Source organism: Schistocerca cancellata, chromosome 10, assembly GCF_023864275.1.
Source record: "Schistocerca cancellata isolate TAMUIC-IGC-003103 chromosome 10, iqSchCanc2.1, whole genome shotgun sequence".
Classification (NCBI taxonomy): Eukaryota; Metazoa; Arthropoda; class Insecta; order Orthoptera; family Acrididae; genus Schistocerca; species Schistocerca cancellata.
The window spans coordinates 199009583-199033046 of record NC_064635.1 but is presented as its reverse complement, the minus strand read 5'-3'; the positions used below and the strand labels follow the sequence as shown (position 1 = coordinate 199033046).

The 23464-nt window shown below is 47.1% G+C and overlaps 1 protein-coding gene and 1 non-coding gene across 2 annotated transcripts in view; one reads left to right on the top strand and one right to left on the bottom strand.

Annotated features, from left to right (window-relative positions):
* Positions 1–23464, bottom strand: part of LOC126106741 (sensory neuron membrane protein 1-like) — a 296120-nt gene that overhangs the window by 182443 nt on the left and 90213 nt on the right. Inside the window, exon 3 of the mRNA XM_049913116.1 lies at positions 20759–20916. Within this exon, the coding sequence (XP_049769073.1) occupies positions 20759–20916 (158 nt within the window). The remainder of the gene's footprint in view (positions 1–20758; positions 20917–23464) is intronic.
* On the top strand, positions 19467–19541 carry Trnaa-ugc (transfer RNA alanine (anticodon UGC)). Its single transcript has one exon. It is a non-coding gene; the product is annotated as a tRNA-Ala (tRNA).

Sequence of the window (23464 nt, the reverse complement as noted above, 5' to 3'; positions counted from 1 at the left end):
CCATATGACGCGACAATTATAGACGAACAGTCACAGTTACGAAACTTGTCATTCACTGAAAATTTTGAACGAAATTTTCTTTCCAGAGGGATTCAGAGAAGGCTCCGTCGAACGTATTGTTCGACATCACTTTCAGTGTCTTGGCCGCGTAGTTTTAGTTTTGTCCCCTTCGTACTTCCGCGCGCCAACTCCGGCTGTCTGTTGCCGGACAATCTGTGCTCGCGTGCGCCATTCAATGCCCCGCTAAATAATTTGTATCTCGTGCCTGATCGGGCGTCGTATCACGGAGACTCCCATTAACTAGTTAACAGCCGTCGACGTGTAATTGTCACCTGCGCCCGGTTCTGTAATTAGGACTCGCCGAGCAGACAGCTGACGAGTCACGAACAGACGATAAATAAATGCGGACAACTCCGGCATGTTTCCCAACAGCTCAACGTTAGCGAGAATTAATGGCAACGGCGTGATTTTGATGATTTTAAGTTTGCACAGCGTTTAAGCAAATTTAGTTTCAAACATTAGTTATTTAAACATAGACAGCGTACAATTCGGCTCATATTTACGTGGGCTGTTCTGAAAGTAAGGGACGATCGGTCGTGAAATGGAAACCACAGGGAAAAATCGAGGAAACTTTGCATAGATGTGTTGGCCAGCATGTCTAGTAAGCCTGTGAATAGGACCACGTCGCTCTTCTTAGTTCTCAGCGCACAGATAGCGCGTAAAGACGTCTAGAAAATAGTCTGTCCCGCCAAGTATGAATGTCTGCCGAGAGATTTCGCCTGATGTTATGCAACATCGCATAACTTATCTGTCATGCAGTTCCTTCTGAACACTGCAGGGGCAATGAAGACACCCCTCCGAGTTTCATCTTTGATCACAAGGACCGCTGGATATGAAGACAACATCTTGGCACGGAGAACGAACTGCCGTACAGCGTGGAAAATAGTCGGAAAACATGGACTACTTCTATGACGAGAGTGTTGAAAAGTTGGTACAACGCTACGACAGATGCCTAACTGTGAGCGGTGACTCTGCAGTTAAGTATCTGGAAAGTTTAGCTGTGGAAACAAAACTGTTTGGATTTTTACTGTAGCTTCCGTTTCCCGATCAATCGTTCATTACTTTCAGACTTCCGAATAGGATAGATTTAGTGCCTTCCATAGGGAATGCCAACAGGTGTCGAAGTTATGTGATCGAACGTCACCACTCAGTCCAGAACTTTCCCATGCTCCATGGTTCAAATGGCTCTGAGCACTATGGGACTTGACATCTATGATCATCAGTCCCCTAGAACTTAAAACTACTTAAACCTACCTAACCTAAGGACATCACACAACACCCAGTCATCACGAGGCAGAGAAAATCCCTGACCCCGCCGGGAATCGAACCCGGGAACCCGAGCGCGGGAAGCGAGAACGCTACCGCACGACCACGCGCTGCGGACATGCTCCATGTTGTTCCTGCCTGTTTTCTGGTTTCATCCATCCATCTTCCATCAGATCATCGTCTGAGTATTCATTTATTTTTTCGATTCGTGTAATGAGTTTCCTTGGTCAAAAACCTTCCATTTGCTTGACTAAGTTCCCGTTCGTTTTTATTACAGTCATAACCACCGTTTCGACTCCAAACTCCTCCCTGATTAGCTGGTTTGTCTTTCTGTATCCACTAGTGTCCGCTGTCCGCAAAAGTGACAAGATTTCTGGCGTTCACCAAGGTGTTGTTGTAGGCCCTTTGCTGTTCCTTATCTATATAAACGATTTGAGAGACAATCTGAGCAGCCGTCTTCGGTTGTTTGCAGATGACGCTGTCGTTTATCGACTAATAAAGTCATCAGAAGATCAAAACAAACTGAAAAACGATTTAGAAAAGATATCTAAATAGTGTGAAAAGTGGCAGTTGACCCTAAATAACGAAAAGTGTGAGGTCGTCCACACGAGTGCTAAAAGGAACACGTTAAACTTCGGTTACACGATAAATCAGTCAAATATAAAGGCCGTAAATTGAACTAAATACCTAGGTATTACAATTGCGAACAACTGAAGTTGGAAGGAACACATAGAAAATGTTGTGGGGAAGGCTACCCAAAGGCTGTGTTTTATTGGCAGGACACTTAGAAAATGTAACAGACCTACTAAGGAGACTGTCTTCACCACGCTTGTCCGTCCTCTTTTAGAATACTGCTGCACGGTGTGGGATCCTTACCAGATAGGACTGACGGAGTATTTCGAAAAAGTTCAAAGAAAAGCAGCACGTTTTGTATCATCGCGAAATATGGGAGACAGTGTTACAGAAATGATACAGGATTTGGGCTGGACGTCATTAAAAGAAAGGCGTTCTTCGTTGCGACGGAATCTTCTCACGAAATTCCGGTCACCAACTTTCTCCTCCGAATACGAAAATATTTTGTTGACACAGACGTACATGGGGAGGAACAATCACCACTATAAAATAAGGGAAATCAGAACTCGTACGGAAAGATATAGGTGTTCATTCTTTCCGCGCGTTATACGACATTGGAATAATAGAGAATTGTTAAGGTTGTTCGATGAACCCTCTACCAGGCACTTAAATGTGATTTGCAGAGTATCCATGTAGATGTAGATGTAGATATAAACTAGCGAGTATCTGGGTAGCCAACGTCAAATGTTCAGTGCTGAGAACAGTAAGGTCTTGAGACATAGGAAAGACCCACCGTGGTTTAATAGCCGTATTACAAAACTACTACGTAAACAAAGTGAGCATCGTCACACATTCAACAGAAGTCAAAACCTAGCTGACAAACAAAAACTAAACGAAGTGAAAATGTACTTAAAGGGAGCAATGAGAGAAGCGTTCACTGAATTTGAAACTAAGTTACTGTCAACCGATCTGACTAAAAACTCTAAGAGGTTTTCGTCTTACTTAAAACGTGTAAGCACGTGTTCGATCACTCAGTGGCCATATTGGCACCGAAACGGAAGATAACAGACGGGAGGCCGAAATACCGCACACGGTCTTCCGAATTTGTTCCATCGCAGAAGATCGTAATACGGGCCCTCCTTTCAAACATTGTATGAGCGTCGAAATGACAGATATTGAAATAAATGATCGCGGAATGGAAAATCAACTACAATCGCTTACTAGTGGAAAGGCGTCAGGACTAGATGAGATAACTGAAAGACACTACTAAGATTATGCCGAAGAACAGCAACAGGTTTTCATAGTTCGCTGGAGCAATGAAAGGCACCTAGTGACTGGAAGTAAGCGCAGCTCATTTCCGTTTGTAAGAAGAGCCGTAGAGCGCAGATCCACACAATTATAGACCTATATCGTTGACGTAAATCTGTTGTAGGATTGTGGAACATGTTTTATGATCAAGAATTATGATGTTCTTGGAAAAGGAAAATCTCCTCTATAAAAATCGAAATGGTTTCCGCAAACAGAGATCCTGCGAAACTCAACTCGCTCTGTTCCTCCATGATATTCACAGCACCGTAGACAACGGCGCTCAGATTGATGCCGTTTGACTTTAGGAAGGCATTTGACACCGTACCGCACTGCCGTGTAGTCAAAAAAATACGAGCTTATCGATTATCGGACCAGATTTGCGACTAGATTCAAGACTTCCTTGCAGATAGAACTTTAAACATCACGCTTACTGGAACAGATATAAAGGCACTTCCTGATTACCCGCAGGAAATGTGATAGGAGCGTTACTGTTTGCAAATGAATATAAATTATTAATTATTAGAAAGCGTCGGAAGTTCTTTAAGACTGGTGGCAGATGATGCGGTTTTCTACAAAAAAGTAGCAATTCCATAAGACAGCACTGATTTGCAAAATAACCTGCACAGGATTGATGAACGGTACAGGCTTTGGCAGTTGACCCTGGACGTAAATAAATGTAATATATTGCGCAAACATAGAAAAAGAAACCCGCCGCTGTACAACTGCACTGTTGATGAAAAATTGCTGGAAACACTATCTACTGTAAAATGTCTAGCAGTAACTATCCAGAGCGACCTGAAACTGAATGACCACACGCAAAAAATAGTACGAAAAGCAGATGCCGTATTGAGATTCTCAGGGAGAATCTTACGGAAATGTAACTCGTCCACGAATGAAGTGGTTTATAAGGCGCTTTTTGGACAGAATCTGGGACCGTTACCAGGTAGGACTGATGGAAGAGAAGATCCGACGAAGAGCGGCGCGTTTCGTCACGGGATCGTTGAGCCAACGCGAGCTGGTTGCAGAGACGGTCAGCAAGCTACAGAGGCAGACGTTGGAAGAGGCGTGTTGTGCATCATGGAGAGGTTTGCTATTGATGCTGTTGAAATTTCGAGAGAGCGCTTTCCGGGAAGAGTCTGACAGCCTATTTCTGCCTCCCACATACATCTCGTTAAATGGCCACGATGGAAAATTAGAGAGACTAGACTTAGTACAGAGGTCTACTGACAATCGTACTTGCCACTCGCCGTTCGCGTGAGTGGAACGGGGAAAGTGATCAGCTAGTGATACCGGAAGTTCCCTTCGCCACAGACGTCAGGTGGCTTGCGTGGTACTGATGTACATGGTGTGGATGTAGTAATTCGCAACAAACGTATCTCCGTCGCTTGGCGAGCAACCTCTTGTATTTGCATGATTTTCGTATTAAAGGACCCAGTCGCACTGACAAGTCAAAACTGCTAGTGCATCCAGGGGTTCCCGAAAAAATTTTCCCAAGGTCCCCCTCATCGAGCATGATTGGTACCTTGTCATATCACAGTATCAACTACCTAAAAAAACCAAATGAAGAGTCTTTTTATACCTTTTCTATTTTTGGTACTTAGAAAAAATACTGACATATTCATTACTGAAAAAATGCTGAGCTTATAAGTTTTTCAATTTACCCATCATTGTAATTAACTATTTGCCTCTATCTAATTCTAGTTTTGCGCTAGAGTGTGCTAGTGTCAGTTGGCTCTAGGTAGGCGCTAGACGCAGAAGTTAGCGTTCGCTAAAGCTCTTCTCATGCATGAAGCGGCCAAAACAAGAAAATCTGTTATCATACGAAAGATATTTAAAATATTTTTTATTCTAATAGCATCTTGCGGACCACTCTGGCATAGCTCGCGGACCCCTGGGAGTCAACGGACCACCTACATCTACACTCCTGGAAATGGAAAAAAGAACACATTGACACCGGTGTGTCAGACCCACCATACTTGCTCCGGACACTGCGAGAGGGCTGTACAAGCAATGATCACACGCACGGCACAGCGGACACACCAGGAACCGCGGTGTTGGCCGTCGAATGGCGCTAGCTGCGCAGCATTTGTGCACCGCCGCCGTCAGGTGTCAGCCAGTTTGCCGTGGCATACGGAGCTCCATCGCAGTCTTTAACACTGGTAGCATGCCGCGACAGCGTGGACGTGAACCGTATGTGCATTTGACGGACTTTGAGCGAGAGCGTATAGTGGGCATGCGGGAGGCCGGGTGGACGTACCACCGAATTGCTCAACACGTGGGGCGTGAGGTCTCCACAGTACATCGATGTTGTCGCCAGTGGTCGGCGGAAGGTGCACGTGCCCGTCGACCTGGGACCGGACCGCAGCGACGCACGGATGCACGCCAAGACCGTAGGATCCTACGCAGTGCCGTAGGGGACCGCACCGCCACTTCCCAGCAAATTAGGGACACTGTTGCTCCTGGGGTATCGGCGAGGACCATTCGCAACCGTCTCCATGAAGCTGGGCTACGGTCCCGCACACCGTTAGGCCGTCTTCCGCTCACGCCCCAACATCGTGCAGCCCGCCTCCAGTGGTGTCGCGGCAGGCGTGAATGGAGGGACGAATGGAGACGTGTCGTCTTCAGCGATGAGAGTCGCTTCTGCCTTGGTGCCAATGATGGTCGTATGCGTGTTTGGCGCCGTGCAGGTGAGCGCCACAATCAGGACTGCATACGACCGAGGCACACAGGGCCAACACCCGGCATCATGGTGTGGGGAGCGATCTCCTACACTGGCCGTACACCACTGGTGATCGTCGAGGGGACACTGAATAGTGCACGGTACATCCAAACCGTCATCGAACCCATCGTTCTACCATTCCTAGACCGGCAAGGGAACTTGCTGTTCCAACAGGACAATGCACGTCCGCATGTATCCCGTGCCACCCAACGTGCTCTAGAAGGTGTAAGTCAACTACCCTGGCCAGCAAGATCTCCGGATCTGTCCCCCATTGAGCATGTTTGGGACTGGATGAAGCGTCGTCTCACGCGGTCTGCACGTCCAGCACGAACGCTGGTCCAACTGAGGCGCCAGGTGGAAATGGCATGGCAAGCCGTTCCACAGGACTACATCCAGCATCTCTACGATCGTCTCCATGGGAGAATAGCAGCCTGCATTGCTGCGAAAGGTGGATATACACTGTACTAGTGCCGACATTGTGCATGCTCTGTTGCCTGTGTCTATGTGCCTGTGGTTCTGTCAGTGTGATCATGTGATGTATCTGACCCCAGGAATGTGTCAATAAAGTTTCCCCTTCCTGGGACAATGACTTCACGGTGTTCTTATTTCAATTTCCAGGAGTGTACATCTACATCTACATCTACATCTACATCTACATCTACATCTACATCTATACTCCGCAAGCCATCTGTCTGTGTGCGGCGGAGGGTACCTTGAGTACCTCCATCGGTTGTCCCTTCTATTCCAGTCTCGTATTGTTCATGGAAAGAAGGATTGTCGGTATGCCTCTGTGTGGGCTCTAATCTCTCTGATTTTATCCTCATGGTCTCTTCAGGAGATATACGTAGGAGGGAGCAATATAGTGCTTGCCTCCTCGGTGAAGGTATGTTCTCGAAACTTCAACAAAAGCCCGTACCGAGCTACTGTTGCGAACCACTGCTTTAGACAATGAGTCATATGCTTTTTTGGAATAACCCCATTACCAGGTCTGTGATATAACGTGCAATATTCGACAAGATATTTAAAGACACACGTTACAAGAACACAGCGAAGGTGGCAAACGTACCTGCAAATACATATGCCGTACCCTGTCGCCTCCTACTGCATTCAGAATAACCGCCAGTGCCAAATCACCGAGCAAATCTTGTGTTGCTCGTCAATCTGGGACTTTTACCATGTAGAATTGACAGAGCAAATAGAGCTCCGTTTCGTTTGTACGTCGCATATTATCTGGGGGCCTAGAAACGACAGAGAGGCTCCGTCCCCGCCGCAGCCGTAGTGGTCCCACAACCCCACGACGACTACCGCAGTCCACTTCAACTCTCCGCCGCCCCACACCGAACCCAGGGTTACTGTGCGGTTCGGCCCCCGGTGGACCCCCCAGGGAACGTCTCACACCAGACGAGTGTAACCCCTATGTTTGCGTGGTAGAGTAATGGTGGTGTACGCGTACGAGGAGAACTTGTTTGCGCAGCAATCGCCGACGTTGTGTAGCTGAGGGGGAATAAGGGGATACAGCCCGCATCCGCCGAGGCAGATGGAAAACCGCCTAAAAACCATCCACAGACTGGCCGGCTCACCGGACCTCGACACAAATCCGCCGGGCGGATTCGTGCCGGGGACCAGGCGCTCCTTCCCACTCCGGAAAGCCGTGCGTCAGACCGCACGGCTTTTTTTTTTTGTTTTTGTTTTTTTTGTTAAATCTCAATTTTTTCTCTTTTGTTCGGTGCATCTGCTCGCGGCGGACGTCGTAAGACATCCGTTTAAACGGGCGGGTGAGGTTGGTCTAGTTGGTGGGAAAGCGTAGCGGACACACGGATCAATCTGCAGTGGGAGACCAACGGACGTGGTGCAGTGCTCAGCACACTCGACTCGCATCCGGGAGGGCGACGGTTCAAACCCTCGTCCATCCACCCAGATTCAGATTTTCCGTGATTTTCCTAAATCACTCCACGCAAATATGGTGGGACGCTTGCTTTGGAAGGCTGCGAGCGACTTCCTGCCCAACTTCTCACTCATACCACCTTGTGCCCCGCCTATAATGACCAACTTATCGACGGGACGTTAAACATTCCATCCCTTCGTTCAGCGCTGAAATTGACACAAGCAATTCGACACGGCACAAAGTAAAATGACTCTACAGTAGGTGGCGTCACTGACAGTACACCTATGACAGTAGGCAGTCTGTTATTTTACAACGTTTATTAAAACATGTATTATTTAACTGGCATACACAGGGTGTCCGATTTATCTTTTTTCTTTTTTTTTTTTTTTGTCATCACTCTACTGACTGGTTTGATGCGGCCCGCCACGAATTCCTTTCCTGTGCTAACCTCTTCATCTCAGAGTAGCACTTGCAACCTACGTCCTCAATTATTTGCTTGACGTATTCCAATCTCTGTCTTCCTCTACAGTTTTCCCCTCTACACCTCCCTCTAGTACCATGAAAGTCATTCCCTCACGTCTTAGCAGATGTCCTATCATCCTGTCCCTTCTCCTTATTAGCGTTTTCCACATATTCCTTTCCTTTCCGATTCTGCGTAGAACCTCCTCATTCCTTACCTTATCAGTCCACCTAATTTTCAACATTCGTCTATAGCACCACAGCTCAAATGCTTCGATTCTCTTCTGTTCCGGTTTTCCCACACTCCATGTTTCACTACCATACAATGCGGTACTCCAGACGTACATTATCAGAGATTTCTTCCTCAAATTAAGGCCGGTATTTGATATTAGTAGACTTCTCTTGGCCAGAAATGCCTGTTTTGCCATAGCGAATCTGCTTTTGATGTCCTCCTTGCTCCGTCCGTCATTGGTTATTTTACTGCCTAGGTAGCAGAACACCTTAACTTCATTGACTTCGTGACCATCAATCGTGATGTTAAATTTCTCGCTGTTCTCATTTCTACTACTTCTCATTACCTGCGTCTTTCTCCGATTTACTATTAAACCATACTGTGTACTCATTAGACTGTTCATTGCGATCAGCAGATCATTTAGTTCTTCTTCCCATTTACACTCCTGGAAATTGAAATAAGAACACCGTGAATTCATTGTCCCAGGAAGGGGAAACTTTATTGACACATTCCTGGGGTCAGATACATCACATGATCACACTGACAGAACCACAGGCACATAGACAAAGGCAACAGAGCATGCACAATGTCGGCACTAGTACAGTGTATATCCACCTTTCGCAGCAATGCAGGCTGCTATTCTCCCATGGAGACGATCGTAGAGATGCTGGATGTAGTTCTGTGGAACGGCTTGCCATGCCATTTCCACCTGGCGCCTCAGTTGGACCAGCGTTCGTGCTGGACGTGCAGACCGCGTGAGACGACGCTTCATCCAGTCCCAAACATGCTCAATGGGGGACACATCCGGAGATCTTGCTGGCCAGGGTAGTTGACTTACACCTTCTAGAGCACGTTGGGTGGCACGGGATACATGCGGACGTGCATTGTTCTGTTGGAACAGCAAGTTCCCTTGCCGGTCTAGGAATGGTAGAACGATGGGTTCGATGACGGTTTGGATGTACCGTGCACTATTCAGTGTCCCCTCGACGATCACCAGTGGTGTACGGCCAGTGTAGGAGATCGCTCCCCACACCATGATGCCGGGTGTTGGCCCTGTGTGCCTCGGTCGTATGCAGTCCTGATTGTGGCGCTCACCTGCACGGCGCCAAACACGCATACGACCATCATTGGCACCAAGGCAGAAGCGACTCTCATCGCTGAAGACGACACGTCTCCATTCGTCCCTCCATTCACGCCTGTCGCGACACCACTGGAGGCGGGCTGCACGATGTTGGGGCGTGAGCGGAAGACGGCCTAACGGTGTGCGGGACCGTAGCCCAGCTTCATGGAGACGGTTGCGAATGGTCCTCGCCGATACCCCAGGAGCAACAGTGTCCCTAATTTGCTGGGAAGTGGCGGTGCGGTCCCCTACGGCACTGCGTAGGATCCTACGGTCTTGGCGTGCATCCGTGCGTCGCTGCGGTCCGGTCCCAGGTCGACGGGCACGTGCACCTTCCGCCGACCACTGGCGACAACATCGATGTACTGTGGAGACCTCACGCCCCACGTGTTGAGCAATTCGGCGGTACGTCCACCCGGCCTCCCGCATGCCCACTATACGCCCTCGCTCAAAGTCCGTCAACTGCACATACGGTTCACGTCCACGCTGTCGCGGCATGCTACCAGTATTAAAGACTGCGATGGAGCTCCGTATGCCACGGCAAACTGGCTGACACTGACGGCGGCGGTGCAGAAATGCTGCGCAGCTAGCACCATTCGACGGCCAACACCGCGGTTCCTGGTGTGTCCGCTGTGCCGTGCGTGTGATCATTGCTTCTACAGCCCTCTCGCAGTGTCCGGAGCAAGTATGGTGGGTCTGACACACCGGTGTCAATGTGTTCTTTTTTCCATTTCCAGGAGTGTATGTAGACCACCCTAAATAACTGTTTGTCCAGATGCAAATTACAAAATGTTTCAAGCAAATGTTCTTTAGCCTTCAGGAGGACATCAATCAGCATGATTGCCTTCGTTGTAGCTTTGTTTTTTACAAACATATGAACAGCGATATGACTATTTTAAATGGCACCCTGTATTTTTTATTCGGTAATTCATTTCCTCTCCTAAAGACCTATTGAAAAATTTATCACTGTGTACCACTCACTGAAACACAGCGCTATTAATTACGTAACGTTAAGTCCCATAGTACTCAGAGAGAGAGCCAATTACGTAACACAACAATGATTTTTGGCCCGGGATCACAAACTCTTGCACTTGCTGGAGTTGTGAGAAAACAAATGAAAGGCAAGTAAAAACATAACACAAAATTGACTTTGACTCTCCTGCACCAATGCCCAGGAGTGGAACATTCAAAGGTGCTCAAACTGGTGACACTGAACACCGACAGACAGGTGCACTCGCCGAATTAAAGAATTATTTACCGCTTCCAGTGTTGCCTGCTGAAGAGAATTACAAGCAAGCACGACACGTTCCTGCATGTCCTCTGGAGTTGTTGGAATATCGCGATAGACAGCGTCTTTAATGCATCGTCAAAGAAAAAAGTCCAGAGGATTTAAATCAGGAGACCCAGCAGGCCAAGTAACTGTTCCTCCTCGACCAATCCATCTGGCAGGATACCTTCGGTTCAGAACACGACGTGCACGCAAGGCATTATGTGCTGGACATCCATCGTGCTGATACCACGTAAGCATTCTGGTTCTTAGCGGCGCAGAAGAGGAGGAAGAATTCGTCTGAGGAAGTTGGCATACGCTGTGGCGTTTAGACTATCACTGATGAAATAAAGGCCAACAATTGTAGTGCCAAGCATCCCACACCAGACGTTAACTCTCCATTGAAGCTGATGTTCCACCTGTCTAAGCCACCGAGGGGTTGTCGCTGGACCAATAATGCATGTTCCTTGTATTTACCTGTCCTTTGTTTGAGAAGGAACATTCATCGGTAAATAGAATGTTGCAGAAGAAGTTCGAGTTGGTGAGGATTTGCTACTGTGCCCATTGACAGAACTGTACACGATTCTGGAAATCATTCCCATGCAATTCTTGATGTAGGTGTACATGGTAAGGATGGAACCGGTAACGTGAAAGAATACGATGTACACTGGTTTTAGGAACGGTAATCTCGTGTTCAAGCTGTCGTGTGCTCACATGTGGATTCATAGCAACGGAAGCGAGAACAGTAACTTCGGCAGCTTTGTCTGTGCGACTGCTTCGACGATTGAGTTTTCGTGGGTTGATACTTCCCCTTTCCTGAAGCGTCGCAACGAGACGAGGAAACATCCGTGGGGAAGATAGGTTCTTGTCAGGATGTCGCTCTCCGTACAGTTCCGCTCCCTGCGTAGCATTTCGCCTACCTTCAACAACGACAACAACAATAAAAGAAACGTTATGCCGATGCAGTTTGTAGGAAGGACAGCCTTTACTGTATGCCTGCTCTACACAAATATACACTCCTGGAAATGGAAAAAAGAACACATTGACACCGGTGTGTCAGACCCACCATACTTGCTCCGGACACTGCGAGAGGGCTGTAGAAGCAATGATCACACGCACGGCACAGCGGACACACCAGGAACCGCGGTGTTGGCCGTCGAATGGTGCTAGCTGCGCAGCATTTCTGCACCGCCGCCGTCAGTGTCAGCCAGTTTGCCGTGGCATACGGAGCTCCATCGCAGTCTTTAATACTGGTAGCATGCCGCGACAGCGTGGACGTGAACCGTATGTGCAGTTGACGGACTTTGAGCGAGGGCGTATAGTGGGCATGCGGGAGGCCGGGTGGACGTACCGCCGAATTGCTCAACACGTGGGGCGTGAGGTCTCCACAGTACATCGATGTTGTCGCCAGTGGTCGGCGGAAGGTGCACGTGCCCGTCGACCTGGGACCGGACCGCAGCGACGCACGGATGCACGCCAAGACCGTAGGATCCTACGCAGTGCCGTAGGGGACCGCACCGCCACTTCCCAGCAAATTAGGGACACTGTTGCTCCTGGGGTATCGGCGAGGACCATTCGCAACCGTCTCCATGAAGCTGGGCTACGGTCCCGCACACCGTTAGGCCGTCTTCCGCTCACGCCCCAACATCGTGCAGCCCGCCTCCAGTGGTGTCGCGACAGGCGTGAATGGAGGGACGAATGGAGACGTGTCGTCTTCAGCGATGAGAGTCGCTTCTGCCTTGGTGCCAATGATGGTCGTATGCGTGTTTGGCGCCGTGCAGGTGAGCGCCACAATCAGGACTGCATACGACCGAGGCACACAGGGCCAACACCCGGCATCATGGTGTGGGGAGCGATCTCCTACACTGGCCGTACACCACTGGTGATCGTCGAGGGGACACTGAATAGTGCACGGTACATCCAAACCGTCATCGAACCCATCGTTCTACCATTCCTAGACCGGCAAGGGAACTTGCTGTTCCAACAGGACAATGCACGTCCGCATGTATCCCGTGCCACCCAACGTGCTCTAGACGGTGTAAGTCAACTACCCTGGCCAGCAAGATCTCCGGATCTGTCCCCCATTGAGCATGTTTGGGACTGGATGAAGCGTCGTCTCACGCGGTCTGCACGTCCAGCACGAACGCTGGTCCAACTGAGGCGCCAGGTGGAAATGACATGGCAAGCCGTTCCACAGGACTACATCCAGCTTCTCTACGATCGTCTCCATGGGAGAATAGCAGCCTGCATTGCTGCGAAAGGTGGATATACACTGTACTAGTGCCGACATTGTGCATGCTCTGTTGCCTGTGTCTATGTGCCTGTGGTTCTGTCAGTGTGATCATGTGACGTATCTGACCTCAGGAATGTGTCAATAAAGTTTCCCCTTCCTGGGACAATGAATTCGCGGTGTTCTTATTTCAATTTCTAGGAGTGTATTTAAAAGGACTAAACTACTGTACTAAATGTATCTGTACATAAGAAAACAGTATTGCCATTATTGTTCTGCTAACTTACATTCCTCATAGATGAGTAGCGTTTCTACCTTCTCTTCGTTGGTGTGTATTCTACGCACACAACTCTTCAACTGAAGATGGTTGGCGGAATGACGGGTGTGCATTCCCCTTATGTTTGCATTTGTCTTCTGTCAACGTCAGCAAGTGAATGTGTTCCATTACCCCGAGTACTTGCACTAAGGAACTTGCACTGTGTGTGGTGTTATTTCAGTGATGACACAATCGAGTCAGATTTACAAAGAAATTGGCAGTGTAAGACCTCTTCCCAGTGTGACGTTGCACCCACTGCGGCCTGCATAACTGAGTCGGTTGTTTACGGTGTCATAAAGCAGATATATCCTCTCCTTAGGTGAAACTGCCTGCAGCTATTGCAACTAATCGTCGGTATACTGGTTACTGGCACTAGGGACAGTCGACGTCCAAGCTGACATCACATGTTCTATTGGGACACAGATATGGGTATCTTATGGTACCTCAGTATCATGACGACAGTTTACAGAGATGCAGGCCATTTGTGGACTGGCACCGTGTAACTGAAATATGGTACCACCATAGCATCTCATGAGAGGTAACACATGAGGACTCAGGATGGACATGATGTACTATCACAATTCCGTCATCACTGCTAGCTGTGACATCTTAATGCCATGTGGCTTTCCATATCACGACACCATGCATCTCCAAAACAATCGAAGAATGGTACATCTTCCCAGATGGTCGCCAAATTCACCAACGATCGCCATCTGTGGCATGGAAGACCAGTGATTCATTGCTGAATACAGTCTCGTGTCATTCATCAGCAATCCATGCTTCCTGAGCATGGGACCACTCCAGCTGCAGCTGTTTGTTTTGTGGCGTCAGTGGAAGCCTACGCATGTGATGGTAATTCCTTAGGCTAGCTGGTGCTAGTTCAGATGGTTCAAATGGCTCTAAGCACTATGGGACTTAACATCTGAAGTCATCAGTCCCCTAGAACTTAGAACTACGTAAATCTAACTAAGGACATCACACACATCCATGCCCGAGGCAAGATTCGAACCTGCGACCGTAGCAAAAAAATGGTTCAAATGGCTCTGAGCACTATGGGACTCCACATCTTAGGTCATAAGTCCCCTAGAACTTAGAACTACTTAAACCTAACCAACCTAAGGACATGACACACACCCATGCCCGAGGCAGGATTCGAACCTGCGACCGTAGCAGTCCCGCGGTTCCGGACTGCAGCGCCAGAACCGCTAGACCACCGCGGCCGGCCGACCGTAGCAGCAGCACGGTTCCGGACTGAAGGACCTACAACCGCTCTGTCACAGCGGCCGGCGAAAAGATGAGCAGATTTTAACATGTTGTACGAAATTTTGAACATGATGAAGGTAGCCGCCCCATGGGACGGCGATTACCCGCACCCATACAAAAAGTTCACCAAATCAGTGGGAGTGCTATGCGTGTGTAGGGCCGATGTACATGACTTCTTCAGCGGCCTAATCACCATAGACAGGGACTGGATGTACTAATATTGCCCCGATAGAAAAAGAGCAAAGACATGTCGATTCACCAGCGCTGTCATCTGGCACGTAGAGCCGAGTGTAATTTGAGACCACCATGGTGTGTTGCTTACAGGTCAAGCTTGTAAGGACCAAACAGTCACAGAAGCATAGTATTGGAATTAGCTGACAAGTTATGGGGCGGGTGTCAAGACGTAGTGTCTCAGGGAACGTCGAAGGCGGTGTTCCTGATGCGCGACATGCTTCAGCTTATTCTGCACACGACGCATCCACACATTCTACTTATCTGGACTACCAGATTTGCTCTCAGTACCCCCTACTCTACTGACACGGCATCCAATGACATGCAGTGACTGCATTGAAAGGTGAATGCTTACAGAAGGACGGACTCCATTAGCACGTTTAATGGCCGCAGCTTTCTAAGTGACTGCCCCTTGTACCTGAAAGAGAAGTCTCGTAAGTAGGCAGCAACAGGAAGAGTTAGGGTTTCTTGGAGTCGTAACACCTGCTCCGTCCACCCAACCGCCTACCATCATCACATGAGGTCTAAAAGACACATAAACCGGTAACCTCAAACAACCGCTGTTCTCCAAGAGAAATGTCAGAAACTAGTGGTCTTGTGGCTCGCGTTGCTGCCTCTGGATCACAGGGTCGCGGATTCGATTCTCGGCCGGGTTGAGGATTTTCTCTGCCCAGGTACTGGGCGTTTGTGTTGTCCTCATCATTTCACCATCATCATCATCAATCGCGACAGAGGCTGGACTGGACTGTGAAAGAAATTGGACTGCGTAGAAATTGTGAATTTGTCTGGGTGCTGATGAGGGCCCAGTTGAGCGCCCCAGAAACCAAGCATCATCATCATCATCATCATCATCATCATCATCTAAAGAAATGTTCTCAAAAATTGGCTGGAGGAGTGATGTGCCAACCACACTCCTCTCCGTAGTGCATCCACATGACAGCGGATGACACAGTATCGCGCAGTCTAATGGGTCTGATCGCGTAGTCACGTTTACCCTACCCCAGTCAACGGCCTACTACACGACGATCCGCCATGGACGTTAGAGTCTAGCGCGACAGTCACCTGGTTGTAGAACGGCTGTAGCTAAGATAATGTGTCTCCTTGCTCAGAAATATACAGCCGACAGTTTAATACAAGCCCCCGTTCTCAATGACTCCAGCTTCCTGCTCCATAAGAATAGCAAAAATGGTTTAAATGGCTCTGAGCACTATGGAACTTCTGAGGTCATCAGTCCCCTAGAACTTAGAACTACTTAAACCTAACTAACCTAAGAACATCACACACATCCATGCCCGAGGCAGGATTCGAACCTGCGACCGTAGCGGTCGACCGGTTCCACACTGTAGCGCCTAGAACCGCTCGGCCACCCCGGCCGACCATAAGAATAGCATTGTCGAGGATGTTGTCGGTAGTTTGACAGAGAAGGCGCTAGCTGACTATATCGAGAGGATGTACTCTGTCACGTGTATCAAACGCTACACCAAGTAATATCTCTCAAATCCCGAAATAACCGCGCCCATTCCACGCTGCATGGTAGTGTTTTGGTCACAAACGTTACCCTGATATGGATACATCGCCTCATTTATCCAATGTAGAAACTGACGGTCTTTTCGTCATTGGGCGGACCAGTGCAGAGGCCACACTCGTTGCAGCAGCTGCGGTGGTCAACACCCAACGGATTCCTGCACGGTGACGGTTCCAACAACTTGCTTAAACTGCACTGTCGATTTATTGCAGTACCCCTAGGCGGCTGATGTGTTGTCCATCGGAGTATTTTATCTTTACTACCATTGTACTGCCATTGGTGTCTGTTCTATCAGACATCTGCGACAGAACAGACAACACATTTCACTAGACATCAAAATAACACGGACGTGCAATGAAAAGAAAAGTGACGCTCGTCCTCTGCGCCACCAGTATCGTGTTTTCGGTCGACAGTCCTCAGCCACATGCTGCTCGGAAAACAAAGGATGCACCAGCCCGAATGAGACATATTTCGACATTCACCCTATAACCAGGTCTGATTCTAAGTCATATCCGTCTCGTCATGTGCATGAATACGTAGCTTGGCTTCCGGCGCTTTGATTTAGGTTAAGAAAATAAAGCATGCCTGTACGGGGTCGCCACAATCTGAGGCAGGATTTTATGTTTGGGTGAAATGATAATTAAATAAAGACCTTAAGCTGTCGACAGGCGTTGTTGATATACATCAACGGGGACAGATGAAAATGTGTGCTCCGACCGGGACTCGAACCCGGGATATTCTGCTCGCAGGGCAGACGCTCTATCCATTGTGACGGTACGTCACATAAATATTGACATTTTTGTTGGTTGTAAACCGTAATTAAGTATTTTATGAATATATATAGTGTAAAAGATATAGTTAATGTTCTTGAAACAACTGATATGCAGCGATAATTAAAGAGTCGCATCTTTATTTAATGTCTATGAAAACAAAAAAGGATCAAAAGAGACGCGATGTACGGCCGAAGAGGAAGGACGTATTTTATGGTACAATTTCTGTTTTGTTTCTCTATACGGAAGGCAGCCGTTGAGCGGCTACACATATTTTATGTAAGTTATTTGTATTTGTAACTAAAATAAAATATTATTATTATCACAAAATGAATTTCTTTGTAATAGTTGTCACCTCAAATGCTCGCAGTGGCTAACTATTTTAAATAAGCATTTTTCAGTACTTTGCGCTGCGAGAATCTCATCTACCGATGCAGCCTCTTGTCGGCCATTAAGCGCCGAAGTATTAATTTACTTTTCAAGGTGTTAACAGTAAATGTAAATGCGAGAGATTTCGTTGTAAGAACCTTTCTAAATTGCAACAAATAATTAATTACGCTAAAGTTCAGTTTTTAAATTATACAGATTCCATGAGTTCAGTAAGTTTTATCTTGGCCGCTCCACGGCAACAATCGAAATTCTCTCAAGCCGAGCTTTGCAATCAATAAATATAAATTTAAAAAATTACATTCAATTCAGTTAACGGAAACTATATTTTAGTCATCACGTTCAAAATCTAAAGTTGGTACATGAATAACTGAGGCCCTTCAAGAACCAGTTTCATATTTACTTATGCACGTAAGTAAAAGTGACAAGAAAAGACAATATCCCTGAGAGAAAGAATCATGCTGATAAAAATAAAAATGTGGTGTCATCGCCAGACACCACACTTGCTAGGTGGTAGCTTTTAAACCGGCCGCGGTCCATTAGTATACGTCGGACCCGCGTGTCGACACTGTCAGTGATCGCAGACCGAGCGCCACCACACGGCAGGTCTAGAGAGACACGTACTAGCACTCGCCCCAGTTGTACAGCCGACTTTGCAAGGAACGGTTCACTGACAACTACGCTCTCATTTGCCGAGACGATAGTTAGCATAGCCTTCAGCTACATTTGCTACGACCTAGCAAGGCGCCGTATTCAATTGATATTGAGATTCTATTAATGTATCATCAAGAGCGATGTTCTACAAATGTGGATTAAAGTTAAGTATTCCAGAAGCTACGTACTTTTGTTTATAGCATTCATTACGTATCCTGTTTCAGACGTCACGCCAGCCTGCGTGAGTTTAGGCGCGTGCCTTTCGGCTTCCTCTCATTGTGTCTAGGCTGTCTTGTCTAGACACAACAAAAAATATTATATATATATATATATATATATATGTAATTTTTTTGTATGTGACGTAACGAATGCCACCGACGTCACACCATCTTTATTTTTCGTTATGGCTAGTTGTATTTCGTTGTAGCGGACGTCACATGACACCCGTTGAAGTTCGTTGTTTATCTTTTCACTCAGTTATTTTTATTACAGAGGCCAGTCAGCTCTCTGACAGAACACGCATAGCTACCGTGCCCGGCAACTTCTTTTTATCTCATTTTGTTCGCTTTCGTTCGTTGCATCTGCTCGGGCCGGACGTCTTGAGGCACCCACTTAACTTCGTAGTTGATCAGTTTTCTTTTTTTACAGAGGGCAGCTAACCGTCTGACCGAACACGCTGAGCTACCGTGCCGGCAACATTATGAGACTTACGCGCTGGCTACTGCGCTGCCGAGGCACAGACCTTCTGAGCCACCGACGCCACAGAGGATAGTGCGACTGCAGGGATTCATCCTTGCACGCTCCCCGTGAGACTTACATTCCCAACTTAATGTCCACACACTACGTTCGTAGAGCCCCTGCCATTATTCGCGGCAGACAATCTTACCGAGTTCCGTAACAGTTCGGGCAATGCGTGCGCATCCAGCACAGAAGAAGGTCAATGGCCGGTTAGCCTTAACTATATACGAAGATGGTAGCTGTTCTTTCGGGCATGTAGTTAAGGCTAACCGACCATTGACCTTCCTCTTCTGTGCTGGATGCACACTCATTGCCCGAAGTCTTACAGGACTCGGTAAAATTGTCTGGCGCGAGTATAACGGGCAGGTGCATTACGAATCTAGTTTGTGGACATTAAGCTGGGCATGTGAGTCTTACGAGGAGCGTGCATGGGATAAATCCCTACAGTCGCACTATCCCCTGTGCCCACGGTGGCTCAGCTGGATAGAGCGTCTGCCATGCAAGCAGTAGATCCCGGGTTCGAGTCCCGGTCGGGGCACACATTTTCAACTGCCGACGTTGATGTATATCAACGCTTGTCGACAGCTTAAGATCTAGATTTAATTATCATTTCATTCTAAGAGAGCTGTCCGAAAGAACAAATACCATCTTCATATTTATGTTTGGGGTTCTTGTCAGTTCGTCGACAGATACGATAAATGCTTCAACATGGATTCTGGTTATGTAGGAAAGTAGTACAAGGGACGTTTCGAAAGTAAGATTTGCCACTGTTTTTGAATGAGAAGATTGTACACCAGGTGTCGCAAACAAACGCCATGTGATTCCACACCCATCACTGGTTCAGCGACGGAAGGGGCGTCAGCAGAGGAGAAACGACGCATGCGTAGAGCGCCGAAGAACAAAGAGTAGCAGCAGACTGGTGTTCAAAATGGTTCAAATGGCTCTGAGCACTATGGGACTTAACTGCTGAGGTCATCAGGCCCCTATAACTTAGAACTGCTTAAACCTAACTGACCTAAGGACATCACACATCCAAGCCCGAGGCAGGATTCGAACCTGCGACCATAGCGGTCGCGCGGTTCCAGACTGTAGCGCCTAGAACCGCTCGGCCACATCGGCCGGCCAGACTGGTGTGTCCGAGATTATTCGAGTGCGTATCACTATGACAGACGGACGTCTACTGATAGCGTGGTCGCCAGTGGAATAGTGTGTTGTTATCCAATATGAATGGATACATGGGCTTAGTATGTCCATCACTCAAAACGCCTACAGACAGTATATGGTGAAGAAGTCATGCCTCGTCAAATGGTTGGTCGCTGATGCTGCACTTACAGAGAAGGCAGGTAGAGTGTGGAGGATGAAGGTCGAAATGAGCGTCCCTCCACATCCAGAAATGAAAACAACATTGCTTGAGTACAGGACTGGTTGTTAGCGGATCAGGTTGTACAACAGTTCCTTGCATCGCAGGGCACCTAGGACCATCAGAGTTGTTTCTACAAAGTGATTGCACGCTACGACAAATGTGTGGGTGTTGGTGGTGACTATTTCGGAAAACGGTGGAAGATATGTAGTTTACGACGCCATGGTGTATTTGTTTTTGGTAATAAAGTTTGCTCGTGAAAGAACGATGGCGAAACTTACTTCTGGAACGTCTCTCGTAGAAACCTATAACTTTAACATTTTCTAATAACTAATGTTGATGCCTCTGTGCTGTAATGACAAGTGGATCAAGTCAGAGCGGTGCAGAAGACTCACTCGTAGAAGTACGGTCCGATTTCTTGCACGATGGGTTTCTCCCCTCTGTGCACCGCCTCAGGGTTGGTGAGGTTCAAGACGTACACCCGGAAGTCGATGGGGTCGGAGAAGTTGGACCACATCTGGCGGATGTCTGATCCTTTCTTCAGTGCCAGTCCCTGAAACAGAACAAGCACGGTGTGCAATGAATTTTTTCTGTAGGAGTGTATTTCTACTCGAAGATAAGTTCTGAGTTCCACAACAGTGGCTCTGTTTATTTTGTTCTGATTTATCATGTTCTGTGAGGCAATGCGAGCCGGAGGAACTGGGCATGTATCGATTCAGTATACATAATGACGATCAGAGAACGTGAATACAAAAGAACTAAAGTATTAATAAAATGTGAAAGCAATTGTGAGAGACTGTACGAATAAATAACTCATTACAGACCAAATTAGCGAGAACAGCACAAAACATATCATAATTAGCTGCTGTCACGTAATTGTAACATGTAATGAATTTTATATTAACTGATGCCATGTTTTACATTGCTATGCACGCTGTTTTCAGTACATTATGATATCTAATGATGGTCTGATGACTGAGACTGGTTGCGAAAAAGTAAGTATTTATTGTAAGCTCTTGGCAGTGAACTGTAATGTTTTTAGTACATTTATCACCTAAAAACACAAAAGTTTAAGGATGTTTTATTCAAGTGCATTTATTTCCATCTAGTATTCATCGAATTAGTGTTGCAGTTTCTACTGAATCAGTCAATATTACCAAGAAAAAATTCCATGATGGTCTACGTGTACAGGTTGGGTGGAGCTGGAATTCCGAGACCACTTATTACATTAACATCAGTGTAACTAAATTAGAAATGTATATAGTAACTGACAAGCCACCTGTAAAGTGATGTTATCTAACGTATCTGAGAATAACGTGGTGTTGGTTCTTTGTTTATACCTTAGCTTAACAAGAATTGAAAATGAGAGTACGTACGATGATACTCCTATCAAAACAGCAGGGCTAATGAGTCAAGAATTATAAAACAAGGGAACATGTAAATAAAACTGTAATTCTTCGATTGATAAACCTTAAATTTCCAAAAGTCCTTCACCAGTTGCTTCGAAATTTTCACACAACGTTGCATTCGGATACGTGCGTCTTTTCATATACCTATTTTTAATATATACGATATATAAATAATTAATATATAAAAAGGAAACATTACTGTCAAAAATCTAGAAAAGTTCTTGAGCGATTTACTTCAAATTTTTACATAATATTCTAATGAATGTTAAGACGGACATAGGCTATATTTTACTACATATATCTGTTTCTCGTAGCAGTTCTTCTCTGGCTGGTGTTATGCTTTCTATGTTAATAGATACAATCGTTAACTGTAGTCCTGAAAAGGACTCAGGTATATGTAGGAATAGCACCACCACCTGTTCGAAGAGAGGCAGCCGCGACCAAGGAAAGAATGGCAGTGCAACAGGAAATTACCCATCCTTTGTATGGGCTTGAACCGCATCCGCAGCGACTGAAGTCAAGGAAGGGCTCCCTCACAATGGAGACAAAGTAGAAGAGTACATCATGGCATCACAGCTAGTGATAGCCAACAAACCTGGTAATCCTCCAACCTATGCGGCGGGAGGAGGACCAGGCACAAATATTGACATAACTTTAGCCACCCCCAATGCAATCAACATGATACAGGAGTGTAAAGTGGAGGAAAACGTCACTACAAGTGACCATAATCTAATTACATTCATTATAGGTGGAAAAGAGTCCTGCTGGGCCATGGGGTGGGAGAAGCAGTTTAATTACAGAAGGGCTAATTGGGAACGACTAGCCAGGGAGTGCGTCATTCCTGCCTTGCCGGAGGGTGAAGCAGACTTTGACATAGACGTAAATGACAGAGCAGAAGAATTGACCAATGCAATAACGAACGCGGTGAAAGCTGCCGTACCGACCAGGAGGAAGGCCATCGCAGCCTCTCCATCGCCATGGTCGCCCAAACTAGAAAATATGCGCCGGTCTATTAGTAGGTTGAGAAGGTATTACCAGCGCAGTGTCGTCTGGCCAGAACGGCAAAGATGGCTGATACAATATCGGGAGGCTAAACTACGTTTTCAGAAAGAGCTCCAGGCTGTTAGAATAAAAAGCTGGGAAAACTTCGTCCAGAGCCAATTGGCATTGGACCCCTGGGGTACACCGTACAAACTAATACGAGAGAAGATCCGCTCTCCACTGGAATTGTCAACAGTCAGGCACGGGGACAGGATGACGGAGTCTTGGCAGGAAACTGCTGAGGTCCTCCTCCAGTCCCTGCTGCCTGACGATAGCGCGGATGGGGAAACTGACCAGCAACAACAATTAAGACGAGAAAACCTCAATGAATACATCAATAATACGGCAGTCTACCCTTTCTCGGAGGAAGAGGTGGCTGCCCACATAAAAGCACTTAAAAGGGGAAAAGCTCCCGGGCCAGACGGCATTGTGGCTGAGGTGGTGCAGTTTCTGGCCCCCCAGCTAACTGCGCCACTCACTCACCTATACAATGAGTGTCTGATACAGCAAAAAATTCCAAGGGTGTGGAAATCAGCAAACGTAGTCATTATTCGGAAAGGGTTAGATAAAGATCCTACAAACGTAAAATCCTATAGACCTATTTGTTTAATCAACATACTAGGGAAAATATTAGAGAAGTCACTAGCTGAC